At 45.4% G+C, this 15,281-nt stretch overlaps 1 protein-coding gene across 1 annotated transcript; it reads left to right on the forward strand.

Annotated features, from left to right (window-relative positions):
• Positions 1-1,547: 1,547 nt before the first annotated feature.
• Positions 1,548-13,690, forward strand: IGFBP6 (insulin like growth factor binding protein 6). The gene is made up of 4 exons (XM_066614829.1): positions 1,548-1,962; positions 11,022-11,173; positions 11,846-11,965; positions 12,630-13,690. Exons 1-4 carry the CDS (start codon positions 1,635-1,637, stop codon positions 12,741-12,743), a joined length of 714 nt encoding a protein of 237 aa, XP_066470926.1. The 5' UTR covers positions 1,548-1,634; the 3' UTR covers positions 12,744-13,690.
• The last annotated feature ends 1,591 nt before the right edge of the window (positions 13,691-15,281 follow it).

Below are 15,281 nucleotides of genomic sequence, written 5' to 3' on the forward strand. Positions count from 1 at the left end.
AAGAAGTTGGTGACCTACAACCTGATTAAAAAAACACCATCCTTATTCAAAGACCAATAGCCCTAATTGCATCTGGAAAATCAGAATTTCACCTTAGCCATGTGTTCTCTCAGTTTTCGTCCCATGTAAAAGGGGACTGACTTCACTGGACTGTTGTGAAGGCGAGCTACAAAAAGATTTCCAAATTAGCTTTGATCTCTCAAGGAGCTGGATCTGGATTAGATCTTTAACATTTCCAACAAAAATTCTAAGGCAACAATCCTGTGCGCATTTCTGAGGAGTAAGGGTGGCCAGATCAGGGTGACCATGACCAGATGTCATAACTATAAAAGAGGACAAGGCACCCCAAAATGTAGGACAGCCAAGAAAACTTTTAGGACATGAAAAAAATAAAAGCTAAGAACACTCGTATATTGATTTCATGTGGTTAATTTAGGGCCCAGACCTATCCAATTTTCCATTGCCAGTGCAGCCATGCCAATTGGGCATGCACTGCATCCTTTGTTGGGGACACGGGGCCCAATCCTATCCAGCTTTCCAGCACCGGTGCAGCCGCAATGCAGCCCCAAGGTAAGGGAACAAATGTCCCCATACCTTCTGGAGGCCTCTGTGACTGCCTCCTCACAACAGGATGCAGTGCATGCCCCATTGGCACAGCTACACCAGTATTGGAAAATTGGATAGAATTGGGCCCACAGTCTCAGACGCCTCCTCAAGGTATGGGAACCTTACCTTGGGGCTGCACTGCAGTTGCACTGGTGCTGGCAAGTTGGATAGGATTGGGCCCTTAAACAATATATGACTCAGGGCCCAATCCTATCCAACTTGCCAGCACCAGTGCAGTCACAATGCAGCTTTGAGGTAACACCACAGGATGCAGCACATGTCTCATTGGCATGGTTCCACTGGTACTGGAAAATTGGAAAGGATTAGGCCCTTAGGCTACAATCCTAACTTCATTTTCCTGGGAGTAAGTCCCATTGAACACAATAGGACTTACTTCTGAGTAGGCCTGGTTAGGCTTGTGCCCTTAATATTAAATTTAAAATTATGCTATGCATAACTTATTGCATATAACTTATTGATTACAAGAAGGCTATGCGCCGCCTGCAGAGCCTGCTCCCAGGGAAAAGGAGGACATTGAAGTTCTTTTCCAGGACGGGAGGCTGAAAAAGAGGACATGCCCTGGAAAAAGAGGACATCTGGCCACCCTAACCATGGATCCTATGCTCATTTCCTTGCAAGCAAGCCAGCCAGCCCCAAACCAAGGTGCCTGGGATTGCCAGCCCAATCCTATACACACTTCCCTGGGAATAAGCCCCAGTGATTCTAATGGGACCAAGTAGACATGCATAGGCTAGGGCTGTGCAATCCCTCGAGTGGCAGCGTTGATAATTATAACAGCAGTGGATGGAGGAGGCGGAGGGGGGGGGGCTGAGATCCCCACCCAATTTTGGTAGCCCGCAGCCACACCCTGCCGGCTGGCGACCTTCCAGCTACACCTGGCGCGGAAAGAGGCCGGCAGTCCGTGGGCTGGGCGAGGCATTTAAGGAGCGCCGTGGCTGCGGCGCGCTGCTCGAGGACGGCCAGTCTGTACGCGGCGGGGTGCGACTGCTGCGCTCCTGCAAGCCACGATGGTGCTGCGCTGGCGGCTGGGGGCGGCTCTGCTGCTACTGCTGGCGGCGAGGGCTGCGGGGGGCGCCCCTTGCCCTTCCGCGGCCGGCTGCGACTCCCCCGAGAGCGAGCAAAAGGCTCCCTGCGAGGACAAGAGCTGCAGGGTGCGGGCTGCGGGAGAGCCCTGCGGCGTCTACACCCCCGGGTGCGCCCGCGGCTTGCGCTGCGTCCCCCGGCCAGGCGAGCGCGCCCCGCTGCACGCCCTGCTCCGCGGCAAAGGGGTCTGCGCCGCGGGGGCGGACAAGAAGGAGGGCAGGAGGAACCAGACGGAGGCAGAGCCCGCCGCAGGTGAGGGCTTGGCGCGCCCACCAGGGGTCCAGGCGCGGGGTAGTTACCCTGGGGAGCGGTCTCCGAACTCGGATCGAACTTGCAGTCGAGGGTGGCGGAGAAGCTGGAACTCTCTCTTCCTTCCTATCCCAAAGCCCCCTGTCTATCCCGGGCGCTCGAGTGCATGCAAGACATAGAGGAAACTGAGGGCCCGATCCTGCCCTACTTTCCAGCAGCGATGCAGCCCTGAGTAAAGGGAACAAATGTTCCCACACCTGGAGGGGTTCTCAATGCCTGGCTGCCCCCTCCCCACCGCAGGGTGCAGCACGTGCCCCGTAGGCACAGCTCTGGAAAGTTGGAGAGGATTGGGCCCAGCCAAGTGTATTCAGAAGTAAATCCCATTGCAGTCAATGGGGCTTACTCCCAGGAAAGTGTGGAGAGGGTTGTAGCCTAAGGCTACACTTCCTCACTTTCCTGGGAGTAAGCCCCATTGGCTATAATGGGACTTACTTCTGAGTAGACATGCCTACGATTGGGCTCTAAGCCAGCTGCTACTTGAGCAAAAGCCAGAGGGGGAGGTTAAAGCATGTGAAAATAGTGCTCTTTCTCCCCAATGCATGCTTTCTCTTCTCTTCCCCCCCCCCCAGCTTTATTTATGTCTCTGTGCAGGCTTGTACGTACAAAGGTGAATTTTGGTCTGCCTTGGTGAGATTGCCTTGGAAGCCTGGAAAAGGGAGTACAGTTACTCAGGGGGAGAGTAACTGGCCCACCTCACCCCAGCACTGTCTGTTCTAGTGGCTGTCTGCTGGTATTCATTTGCATATTTTTAGATTGTGAACCCTTTTGGGACAGGGAGCCATTTAGTTATTTGATTTTTCTCTGTAAACTGTTGTGAACTTTTAGTTGAAAAGCAGTATATAAATACTGTTAATAATAATAATAATAATAATACTGTGGTTACTGTGGAATAATAAATGGGTGTGATCTTGTGAATAGATGCACAAGTACTTTGCCCAGCTGACCCATTCATACCTTTTGAAATTCAAAAATCAACTTTTGAAAATCAAAAAGTGATTTTCAACCTTTTTCATCTCATAGCACATCTTACAAGGCACTAAAATGGTCAAGGCACATCAAGAGTTTTTTGGCAATTGACAAGGCACACTGTGTTGCAGTAGAGGGCTCGCATCCCCCCCCAACACCTCAACTAATAAATGCCCTCCCCCAAATCCTGTGGCACACCTGTGGATCATCCGTGGCACAATGTGCCATTGCACACTGGTTGAAAATCACTGCCTTGTGGGCTCACCAAGGCACTGGTGCCCTTCTGGATATTCAGGAGTAGTGTAAATGTATCTTGAGGACTAGAAGCACCCCTCCCCTGTTTCTGTATTAATACTAGGCTTTGAGTTTAACCCTGAAATGGGTGAAATATTCTGTAATGTTTAAACTCAATGAGCGAGTGGAGAGGTGTCCTCTCCTCCACAGAGGTATCTTTCTGAAAGCAAACATGGTTTGGTGCCTTGGTAGGGAAGAGCATCCGAACACATAAGGAGAAGGCAATGCAGTTTCATATCTTGGATAGACTTGCATTTTGGACTCTGCTTCTCCCTCTTCACCACTGTTGCACAGAGAAGTTGCATTTATTTGTGAGGACAACCTTTTCCGCCCCTAGGGAGGGACTGTCTCCAGAGTGTGCGGTGGCTACAGCACTCAGTCTTGGAAGCCAGGGCTTTGTGAGTGCAAGGGCACCATTGGATCCTCTCCTGCTTTGGGACTTTATATGCATGTGCACAGACACAGTTAGGGTCTGTCCAGGATCTTCGAACATCTGAGATGATATGCCAAATGCTCCTCCCTCCCTCTTACCTGGTGATGTGCTTCTCCCATTCCCTGCATTGGGAAGTGAAGAGGGGGATGGAGCAGAACAGGAAATTTGGAGAGGAGAGTGATGGGCTATAGTATCTTGGACACTCTGGCCCACTACGCTTCTCTCCTCTACACTCTGCTTTGCACCCCCTCCTGTCTTTTTCAATCCAGGGAGCAGGAGGAGAGGAAGGTGAGCGAACAGATGAAGATGGTCACATCTTGTCAGTCAGCTGCCTGAAGCAATGCCTCAGTTGGGCAAGGCTGGTACATCCATAAAGCCAACAGTTTCTCATACTAGGGCTGTCTTGCCACCTGCTTAAATGCAGTACCAAACTTTGGGGGATTCTCTGCACACTTGGAGCTTTATCTCTTCCCCTTTCCAAGAGTCACCCTACAGTAGTAGTGTGACCATTGAATTCATAGGTGAATCCATCTGGTTTTCCCTTTGTGGCTTTGCTTTCTGGTGTGGTGTACAAGTATTCACTAGTCTCTATGGCAGTGGTTCCCAAACTGTGGGTCAGGACCTGATTTTTGATGGGTCCCATAGCAACTGAGCAAAGCTTCCAATGAAAACGCAGGTGATGGAAGCATCAGATAACTAAATGCCTGAAGCCCTGAAACTTTCCAAAAATCAAAATTGCCCTGTAAAGGGCTCCTGCAGTTTGCAAGTATGTGTAAATATATGGGGATACATGTTACAGCATCTTTTTTTCTGGTTATTATGTGTAAGTAAAAATTATTTCTTTCTAGATTTTTTTAAGCCTTGTAAACCTACAAGGTGAGTCCTAATAGAGTATCATTTTAAAAAGCGAGTCCCTGTGCTAAAAAATTTGGGAACCACTGCTCTTATGGTATAGACCAGCCATTTTCAACCAGTGTGCCATGGCACACTGGTGTGCCACGAATGGTCTGCAGGTGTGCCATGGGAGTTTGAGGAAAGGATATTCATTAGTAAGGCCATTGGGGGATGTGAGCCCCCCACCAATAGCATGGTGTGCCTTGCCACTTGTCAAAAGACTGATGGTGTGCCTTGAAAATTTCAGCACCTTGTCAGTGTGCCATGAGTCAAAAAAGGTTGAAAATCACTGGTATAGACAAAGGTACAGTACTCTGGGAAGTGGCAAGGCAGATTTGAACTCCTGTAATACTGTTGTAACTTGGGCAAAGTTTTGATCTGATGGTCCTTGCCTTGTCCCTGTTCGTTGTAGATTCATTATTAGTATACTTCTTGTGATTTTAGGGTGCTGTGCCTCTGAATCCTAGCATTTAATCTGCAACAAAAGGAAAGCTGCAGATTGTTGTGGCCATGTTCCTAATGCTGCCTAGGACTGCAACTGTGGAAGCTAGTCTTAAATTTGTTGCCGGAACACTCTGAGAAAATAGCCCCTTTCCTCAGTTTTGTGAAATGGCCTACAATCTGACCTGAGTTTTTTGCAAGTATGATAGACTTTACTTGCTGTCTAGGAAGCTGGAAATGAACCAGTTTCACTGACTGGTGATGAAAGGATGCTGACTAGATAATAGGCTGCCCTCTGCTGGGTAGATCCATGTGGTCTCCATTGCCTGGAGTTCTTCAGCGTTTCTGCCTGTATCAGAATCCAAATTTGGAGCTTGCTTGTGGGCTCCAGCCTAGAGTCCGAGTTATAGTAGCCTGAAGTGCAGTGGCAGAACTGTTCAGGTGACTAGAGCATGGCAGACAAGGTATGGATCCTGCCAATTTGGTTTGGCCTGGCCAATCTTGTGGCTTCATATTGCCTGAAATTGTGGTGTTGTAGGACACCTGCTTTGGTGCCTGAACATGCTGTCCTTGGTAGTTCTCTAGACTAGGTCTTGCTGTTGAACTACATGTTGCATTAAATGGCATCATTTTCTTTCTAGGAATCTGATTGGGCTTCCAACTCTTTGCTCTTCTGTGTGTACAAATAGCCTTGGGGCCCTAATCCAGGTTGATACAGCATTAGAGGAAAAGGTTAGCCCAATCTCCTCTTGGGGGTGTCCTGTGTTTTTAAAGCAGGAGGAACACACTTTTAATGTTGTATCAGATTTGATTCTTAACCTCAAGTCATGAGATTCCCAGTTTACTTTGCTCACTGTACCAGCAGCTCCTCCTTGGTTCTCTTTGTAGTCAAGCTGTTGACAGGTAGAAGCTATCTGCTTGGTCCTCAGAATGGGATATGGAAATACCTTTTTACAAAGTCCAACTAATGGTCTGCCTTGTCCAGTATGCCAACCTCAACTGGAGTTGCAGTTGTATTGGTAGGCTGGAAAAACTGCAACAAACCAGGTCCAAATTGGGAAGAAAATTGGGGAAAATGCTGGCATGCTATGGTTAGGCAGCAAAGTTGTCTGGATTTGCTGAAATTAACTGTCAAACCACGTATTTGACATTGGACTTTGTCTTTCCCTAACACCCCACTGTGGGAAATACCACACTGGACTTAACTTCAGCGTGGTGTTTTCCACAGTGAGGTGTTGGGGAGAGACAGTCCAATGTTGAATGTGTGTTTGACCATCTCTGTAATGAGTGTGTGGCATGTTTTATATTGGGTTTTTAGAATTCAGCTTTGTCATGGTCAAAATGTGATTTGAGCAGGTGCTGTAGTGTACACTGGGAACAGACAGTGTAGATTAGGGTCTCCTGGTAGATCTTCAGATGTCTTGTAGTAGATCAGCAAGATCCATTGTTAAACAAGTAAAATGTGAGTGGGAGAATCTGCCATGGCTGGCCTAGCACTAATCGCTTATTCCTCGCCTTGGCCATTTTTACCTGTAAAACAGAAGTATTATATGGTCCAGAGCCATTGCTTTGTTTGGGTGCACCCTCACCCTGTTTTTTTATAGTTGACTCCAGTGGGTGGACCTTGGCATTCTAGAAAAAACCAAGTTGATCCTGCAAGCATTCTATTTGCCCACCACCCATGGTGTATACAAAGTCCTGACAGTGACTGAAACATCTTCTGCTTACATTAACGTAAGACAGCCAATGCAGCAGTCAGGAGGGACAGGGAGAGTAATTGTCTCTATATGAAGTTTGTCATCCTGCCTCTCGAATGGATTCCGTCATATCTTCCCATTGGCCACCTACTGCCCTATCAGGTGTGTGTTTGTCAAAAGGGATGTGGGGATCATGCCAGTTCTTCTTACCCCTTGTTTGAGAATCTGCCATAGAAGAATGACTTGAGCTTAATCCCCTCTTGTCAATTAGGGCTGTGGTCCTAAACATGCTTGCTAGAGGATAAGCCTTGGTGAACACAGTTGGACTTGCTTCTGAGTAAACATGCCTAGGATTGCACTGATTACCTTCCCCTTCCCTCAGTAAAATATTTGGAAAAACAGCCTTGCTAAATTGTTCCAAGGCATGCTCTGGTTTTCCTAGAAATCCAATCTTGAGCCTTTGGAGCAGGGAGGAGCTGTTTATGTTTGTACAAACAAAGCATTGGTTTTTGTATGACAAATCTGGTTATCAGAGTGGTTTTTTTATGATGCCCTGCTCTTTGCTTATCTTTTGATGCACTTGTAACTAGACTAGTGCTCTCTCTCCCCCCCTCCCTATAATCAAGTATTTATTAGAAATAAGGAAACTAGGTTGACTTGCATTTAGTAGTCATGGATAAAGCCATCAAAAAGTGTCTCAGCTAGTTAACATCAGGTTTTTAGCCTTCACTGATACAGAAATAGACTTTGGAAGGCAAAGGCAGTGTGCATATCAAAAGTTCTTGAGACTTCACTGAGTTTCAGATTAGGGCCATCACTACACCAAGGCTGCAATCCTGTACACACTTTCCTGGGAGTAAGCACCTTTGAACACAAGGATGCATACTTTTGAGTAGACCTGCATAAGATTGTACTGCAGGAGTAAATCTTCCGTTCATTATACTGTTGCCTTATTTTTGCAGTTGGGGAAATGTGCTTTTTCACACAGACAGCATCTGCAGATGCTAAATGGGGTGTTGTACTAAAAAGGAAAACTTGATTCCATTAGGTCAAATAACCTGCATACATTCAATCTGGATAATCATCCTGCAATGTGAACCTGGGAACTTCCCAACTTGAGGCATCCTGGATGCCTTTGTGCACTAAATTGCCTATATAACACAGGATAGTCAGTGCTATGGCCAAAACCCCAAGGATCTAATAAGCCCTGTCTCTTGTCTCTGATGGCCAACAAGGGACTGTCCAAAGAATAAGGCTGTAATAAATTCAGCTGGGAAGCAAGTTCTAGTGAGCACAAAGGAAATTCCTTCTGAAAGATTAGGGAAGCACAGTGCCAGAGTCATCGGAGCAGTGCACCCTACGTTTTGGGACTTATCATGCTGACTAAGAATGCATTTAATTAGTTATAAAATATTTTTGCCCTACCCTTCTTTCCCAGTGCAGGGGTCCCCAAGGCAGTTTACAGAGTCCAAAACATAAAAAGAGAAGCTGTCAAAAACCAGAGCAAGGCACAGCAAATACAAATAAAAAGCATCATAACAAAAGGCTCAGGTAAACTAGATCAGGAAAGAACCAGTCTAGCAACCAGCAAGTCAAAGACATACCAGAATGGAAAGGTCTTCATGGAAGGGCATAAGGGAGGGGGGTGTCAAAAATTTCCAGTACAAGATGTGCCATAAATGTTCATATACAACAGCATGTGCAGTTTATGTTGGTGGCTTGTGTTGTGGGAAACCAGACATTGCAGTCTACTAAGGGTGCCTTTTGTCTCTGGGATGTTCTGCTTTTTCAAATATCCTCTGCTGTACTGCATTTTGTGCTACCCAGACATAAATGTGGACACTGATCACCAAGTTAACGGCTTGATGCAAGAAGCTCTGGTGCCCCCTTGAGGGTTGTATTGAAATTGAAGGAGAAAAAAAAATAACAGCAGGATGACTTGACTGAGCTAGTCTGCTTTTGAGCAAATACACACAGTCTTATGCACCCCAGTGAACTCACAGCACAAAGAACCCATACAGGATGGTGCTTCAGGAGCAGAATCTCATACCCACATCAGTTGTGTATAAGAACAACTTGTATAAAGGAGCTAACAATCATTGTTTTGGGAAACTGCCTTTTTGGGGGTGGGGGGAATCTAAAGTCTGCCTATTTCAGCCCAGTGTCTGGTTAGCAGCTCTGAAAGGTACCACTAGACCTGTACTTTATCCTATATTCCTCAAATCTGAGATAGAAGGTTGGCGGGTGAGAAAAACCAGAAGTTGCCTGCCCGTGTTTGATGTCAAGAAAGGAGGCATTGATTTGTTGCCAGATCCTGATTTCCTTCCAAGGAAAGCCATAACTTTGAAAATTATAGATGTGGAAACAAATACTACTAGCCACTGCTGGCTCTCCTACTGGAGTATTTGAAATACTGACCACCTGGAGCTCTAAGGAACTGACAAAATAAGACCCAAATGGTTATAAAGAGACTGTGAAATGCATTAGTTCAGCTTTTTGTTGGAATTCATGTATTACATAATTACACACACCAGACAGTGCTGGCTTTTACATGAAAAAACTTGTCTTATACCTGCCCTTCCATTAGGAAGGCGGTCAAGGTGACTTGGTTGCCATTGTTTCAAGGCAATGACTAGAAATGGTTGAAGTTGGCATTGCTTCCCATGGTGCTCTGTGGGTATGCACCTACACTCTCTCTCACTGTCACTTTTGCTTAGGTCTTTTAAAACAATATAACCACTTTTAAAATCTGTTTGATCAGAGGTGAAGTAGAAAGTTTGTGTGTGGGTTACAAGAATCAATCCCTCTTTTAAATTGCCTACCAAACTTTGGAGGGGGAGAATTCTATCCTCTTCCTCTACCTCTTCAGGTAAACTGGGTGTAAGAAATAAAGGTGTCACTTGACTGCAATCTTTAAAATTTGGCTCTATAGACTGTTTTTATGCTACTTTCCTATCATAACAGCACTCAAGGTGGCTTAATAATTGGATCCCAAACAAACAAGTAGGTGGAGAAGGTGGGGGGGACCTTGAAGCCATGTCACCTGGCCCTTTGCCAGCTTGGCAGGCTACCCTTTGGATTTGGGTAGATCCAGCCCCAGACAGGCCACAAACAGCATGAGGACAAATGCAAGAAAGCCCTACTTTTTGTGGGATAGTCACCTTTGTGGACTTGTTTACAAGGCCAGTGCTGCTTTCTCCTCCTTCAGATACCAAAACCAGTCACTAAAGTCCAGGAAAATGCAAGGAAAGGCATAATTGCAGTTGCTAACAAAATATGAGTTCAGGACAGAACTACTTGAAATGTCAGGGAAGAGGAGCAAGTGTCTTGTTTTGTTGTCCAAAGGTGATGGCTGTACCTCAGAGCTTGCTTTTCTAGAGAGGTCCTGTTCATTTGCTACAACTCTAGGTACTTGGTGCATAGGGGTGTGTTTCTGTTCCTTGGTGATGAAAACTAGAGACAAAACCTGACACGCTCAGACGTATTCAGTGTGTGTACAATCTTGATCCACTGCCAGAAAAATGGGCAAGCATCTTGTGACTGCAGAATAGCCCAATTAAGATTGCTTTCATGTGTTTTTTAAAAATTTATAAGTTTTAAAAAACTTTCCTGTCTTACCAAATACAGCCAAGTTAAAACTTCAAAAATTAACACTTTCACATGAAGTCAGATACCCGTTTTCACCAGCAGTTTTTCACCATGTTATAGAATGGTTACCACTTGAAATTATTCTGATTCTTACACTTTCATAGGGATTTTGTCCATTCCAATGTTACATAAAGGGTTGCTAACATTCCATAAAATCTTTTTTTATACTTATACTTTTCTATCAGTTCTTGATGGTGATGCTTCTAGGATTCCCTCATCTGCTGGCTGTAGTTGATGCATCAGAGACTGCTAGCACATCCTTAGTTCTTGAGATTATATCTGTGTCCCTAGCAGTCTGGGGCTAACACACTCGAGTGAGGTGGTTCCCAATCTTTTAGAGGCTACTTCCTGATTTAGAAATGCCAGTGTTTGTGGCTATAATTGGGCAGCAGTGTTACCCCCAATCTGCACTGTCAGTTATACAACCCAACAAATTGGATCACAGCCCACTGGTGGGACTCAGACCCACAGTTTGGGAACTACTGCTTCGTGGACAGTGATAAATACATCCAATATGATGACTTAATTCCTGAAGGCACATTTTGTCACCTTTCACACCAGTTTGGGAATCAGAGTCTTGACACTGGTTCTTTTCTCCTCTCTGAAGTCCTATTTGTGTCTCTTACTAGGTGGCAGCTGGAGGATGACTCACCGAGTAGGACACTCAACTCCTGAGCCTCTCCCCTTGCAGAGCCAGTCCCCAGTGCAAGAGGTCAGCATCAGCAAAGCCCAGCTGCAACAGCTCTCCCTAAGCAGTGATGCTAAACAGGAATTTGATAGGGTGTGTAGAATGCCAGTACTTCAGCATCCAGTTCTAAGAGAAAATGTAATGGGGCTGTGTTTCTATCCCCCTTGATGAAACTGAACACACAAAGTTGTCTTATCCCAAGTCAAACTAGTGGCCTACTGTACTCAATATTGTCTACACTGATGGGAAGTGGACCTCCAGAATGTTTTGGACTGAAGTCTTTTCCAGCCCTCCCTGGCCCAAACCAAAAGAAAGATACTAAACACCCAGCAAGAGGTGATATGCTAGGATGACCATCACAGCATAGTTTCGGCATCAGATGACCACATTGGCATCTTCTGTGGATGTTGCTTCTCAAACTGTGAACCCTTTAGGGACAGGGAGCCATTTATTGTTTTTCAGTGTGAACCATCAAACTATCTTGTTGGAAGGTGGTATATATTTTTGATATTTATCAGTTGCTTTCCCCTCTGCTAGAATCACACTCAATTCCTTCCTTCCCTCTTTTATATTAGGAAGGGAAGTGACAATTACCCTAGTAGTAGAATCTTACCTTTCTTCTTCTGCAGGCCATGGGGGGGGGGTAGGAGCAGGGGCTGCCCCTTAGCACTGCCTCACAATCTACTACCTGAAGCAGTCTGCTTCATGGGAGCAGTAGTTGCCTTCCCACAACCAACTCTAACCAATTGCATATCTGTTTGGTAGGCTCCTTGCCGTATGCACTTGGCAGCCATCTTGCAGGAGCTGAAGGCCCCGCTGTACTTGAATGGCGAAGACATCTTCATTCCCAACTGTGATACCAAAGGCTTCTACAGGCGAAAGCAGGTACAAACCAGTTCTGAGAGGGACGCAGCAAGCTGCTCCTGGGCTTTATAGTGGGATGTAATTGAACTGAAAGGGGGGGGGCTGGCAAGAACTAACATTGGGCTGGTACAAGGAATGGTGAGGCACAGAGGAGAGCCTCCAGTGATTACCACAGTGTCTGGACTGGGGGCAGTAGATTTAAAGGATACTTTGGTCCATCATATGGGTGCTCTTTAAAGCCCTGCACACCTTAAACTGAACTGAGATAGGAATCAGTACCCAGTGGAGCTGTTTCAGCACTAGAGGTGCAACCCTAATGCTTGGCTCCAGTTAATGCCCCAGCAGTGATGGTGAACCTGTTTGAGTTACCAAAGAAACTGAATGAACAAAAATGCAGTATTTGATATCTCTCTATGTAATACATAGAAATACACATAATTGGATTGTTTGAATAAATGAATATGTAAAGAATTGTCGGGGGGGGGGGTTGCATAATACACCAGCAGAGCATTTTTGGAATTTTTGACATGCCAAGCCCTAAAGGTTCACTATCACTGCCCTAGCACGTCTTTAAAGGCAGCCCTATGTACAACACATTGCAGTACTCTAGTCTCTTGGCCTTCTTCTAGTGGGTATGGTTTTGGCTGATGTTCTACCTGTCTCCTATTAATGTCCTTCTCTGCAGTGTCGGGCTTCCAAAGGGCAGAAGAGAGGCCAGTGCTGGTGTGTGGATAAGAGAGGTCATCGGTTGGAAGAGCAGGAGGAAAGTCCCCTTTGTCTGCTTGCCAACAGTGACTGAGCAGGCAGGAGGAGTCACACAGTACTCTGGCAGCACGGACTCTTGACCAAGAGGAACTTCCCAATGACACTCTTGACAGAAGTGCTTGTTTTTTAATTTATTGTGTGTTTGCTACCTTTCTGGGATCTTGCATTTCCTGGTGTAATTTTGAAACAGCTGCCTTCTGACTGCATCAGGGCAATAGCCAAGGGGCAGCTTTGAGTGCCTGACTGAAGATGCTTTGTTGAATAAGCTATCAATTGTTGTGCTATAAAGATGCTAAGCTGTGCTGGCACCTGAGGTGCCTTTTCTATTTGGTAGACATGGCATGTATCCCAGATGCCCAACCAGTAGGGGAACCTGAGTAGCCAGAACCTGGGAATGGGGGTGCTTAATTAAGGCAGTTCAGGAATGAGATGCAAAGGGCTAAATGCATGGAGAGGGAGGCTTGGTGAGCAAAGTTCAGCCAGGATATATCTGACATCCTTCCAAGGAGCTAGAGCTACTTGGAAAGTTCAAGGAAGGTAGTTAAAAACTTTGTGGGGGTATTTGAATATGAAAGGGGAAGAATGAACTTGGTGTTTTTGTGATAAATGCCCTACAATTAGAACAAGATGGTAGAAGACCTGAAAGGTACAGAATTTCTTATTGAAAGTAACTAATATGTAGAAGTTTTGTCCAGGGAGAATAATGGTCTCCTTCACACCAGAACCTTCCTGGTCCTCATGGTCTCCCCCAAGTATGAGATTGCATTAAGAAATCTCCTTCCTTAAAGAGATCATGGGTGAGTTAGCTGGGTGATGGGATACTGTTTGCTGGTAGGGTCTAGATTGCCTTTTCCACACAGAGATGCAATGGGTCTTCCCTATATGCAATGTATTTTAATTTAAAACTTTGTTTGAAAGGGGTTCTGTTTTGAGCTTCTCTCACTGTCATTTGGTTTTAATAAATCTGATGACTAATTCTTTGATGCTGCTCTTGTTACTCATTCTTGTACTTTATGAAGGTCTAGCCCAGTCCTTCTGGGGGCTGGGGAGGCTTCCCAAGCCCTCAGAATGCCTTCTAAGGGCATTAAAATGTCACTTCATTTCCTCAGTGAAACTAAGTTATTTTTTTGGGCCTCCAAGGCCTTTAGAGGGTTAGGGAGGGTGTGTGCTGCCTCCCTGGGCCTCTGGAAGGGAGGCAGAGGGTGGCAACCCATTGGTGGCGGGGATGGCAGTCTGCAGTCTTGGCCACAGGCAGTACTGGGGCCAAGATCACCACTACCTAGTTTAACAGTACAATTCTCACTTTCAATTTAAGAAAACTAGCTTTGCTATGAACTCTTTGGAGGGTGGAGAAAAGATATATAGAATTCAATTTCTCTTGTACTTAATGGATTATATCACACTGAGTGTGTAATGCCTACAGACCCTGATCCAGTAAGAATAGTACTGTAGTTGCTGTCTTCAGTCCCATCTGTCTGCATAGTGCAAGTACAAGAGGAAGACTTAAAAGGCAGATCTTGAATCTCAGTTAATCCTCCCCAATTCTACTGTCAAACTGCATAAAGGACTACAGGTGAGGAGCTTACAGTCTCTAATGCAATGGCTGTCCTGGTACTGATAACTGGAACACATCCTCTGCTCTTAAATGAGTTTACTACTATTGCTCTGCCAGAGGAAATGAACCCATTTTAAAAATGTGATTTAGGAAAAAAATTAAGTTTGGGCATCAAAGAGCCCTGGAAGTTCTCAAGGTAGCTGTTACTTTATATATGGGCACCACCTGTCTAGGTGCTGCTTTGTATACTTAAGAAAAAGAATTATGCTGCATTGCTCACTTGCTGCTCTAAAAGATTAATTGTATAGTATTACCTCTAGAACTTCACTGCTCAGGAAAGTGGGCATAGAATAGGTCTCCCTTCTGCCTACAAGAGGTGGTGGAGCTTCTAATAGTAGAGAGCTTCTTCCCTTTTCTGATAACCATACCCAATACAATACACTGTAATAGTGTCCAATAAATAGAGTTGTCTGTCTTGGTATTAAACTACTGCCTGTGATGTTAGAACTGGGCTACTTGGGAGCAAAGACATTGTCTTTTTTAGGGCAGTATAGGCAGGGCTTTGTGTTTGGAGTGCCACTTACAGAAGGAAACTGACCTGGAAGAACTGCAAAGATAACAGGAAAAGAGAAAGCTGCTTGCTCACTATTTTGTGGTAATTAAAGATTAAGGAGGCTCAATTGGTTTTTACACAGGATTCTCTCTTGTTCTGTCACCTGTCTAAGACCAAGCCCACTAAACTGGTAATCTCTTTGTGCCACTTTTTCTCCTCCACCACCACCTTTTAAACTAGCTGTAATTGGCAAGTGAGCCCACTTGCCACAAAGGCTTAACTCCTGTAATAGGAGTTATGCTACTATTCTGTGTGCCTAAATCTGAATATATTTTATAGTATGCCACAAGTTATGAACATTTTAAAGTTTCTACAGAGTCAGAATCATTAGCAGAGTGATGCCTCCTGCTTTTCAAGGTAGTTTTGTAGCACATTGGACAGGTTTTCCTCAGCCCTGCTTTCCT

The sequence above is a fragment of the Tiliqua scincoides genome, chromosome 2, assembly GCF_035046505.1.
Source record: "Tiliqua scincoides isolate rTilSci1 chromosome 2, rTilSci1.hap2, whole genome shotgun sequence".
NCBI lineage: Eukaryota > Metazoa > Chordata > Lepidosauria > Squamata > Scincidae > Tiliqua > Tiliqua scincoides.

What these genes read in the sequence shown, in the direction of transcription:
- IGFBP6 (XM_066614829.1), top strand. Translation starts at nt 1,635, where the DNA reads ATGGTGCTGCGCTGGCGGCTGGGGGCGGCTCTGCTGCTACTGCTGGCG. An exon ending in CTAAACAGGAATTTGATAGG is followed by an intron (nt 11,174 to 11,845) that starts GTGTGTAGAATG and finishes TCTGTTTGGTAG; the next exon opens with GCTCCTTGCCGTATGCACTT. An exon ending in GCTTCTACAGGCGAAAGCAG is followed by an intron (nt 11,966 to 12,629) that starts GTACAAACCAGT and finishes CCTTCTCTGCAG; the next exon opens with TGTCGGGCTTCCAAAGGGCA.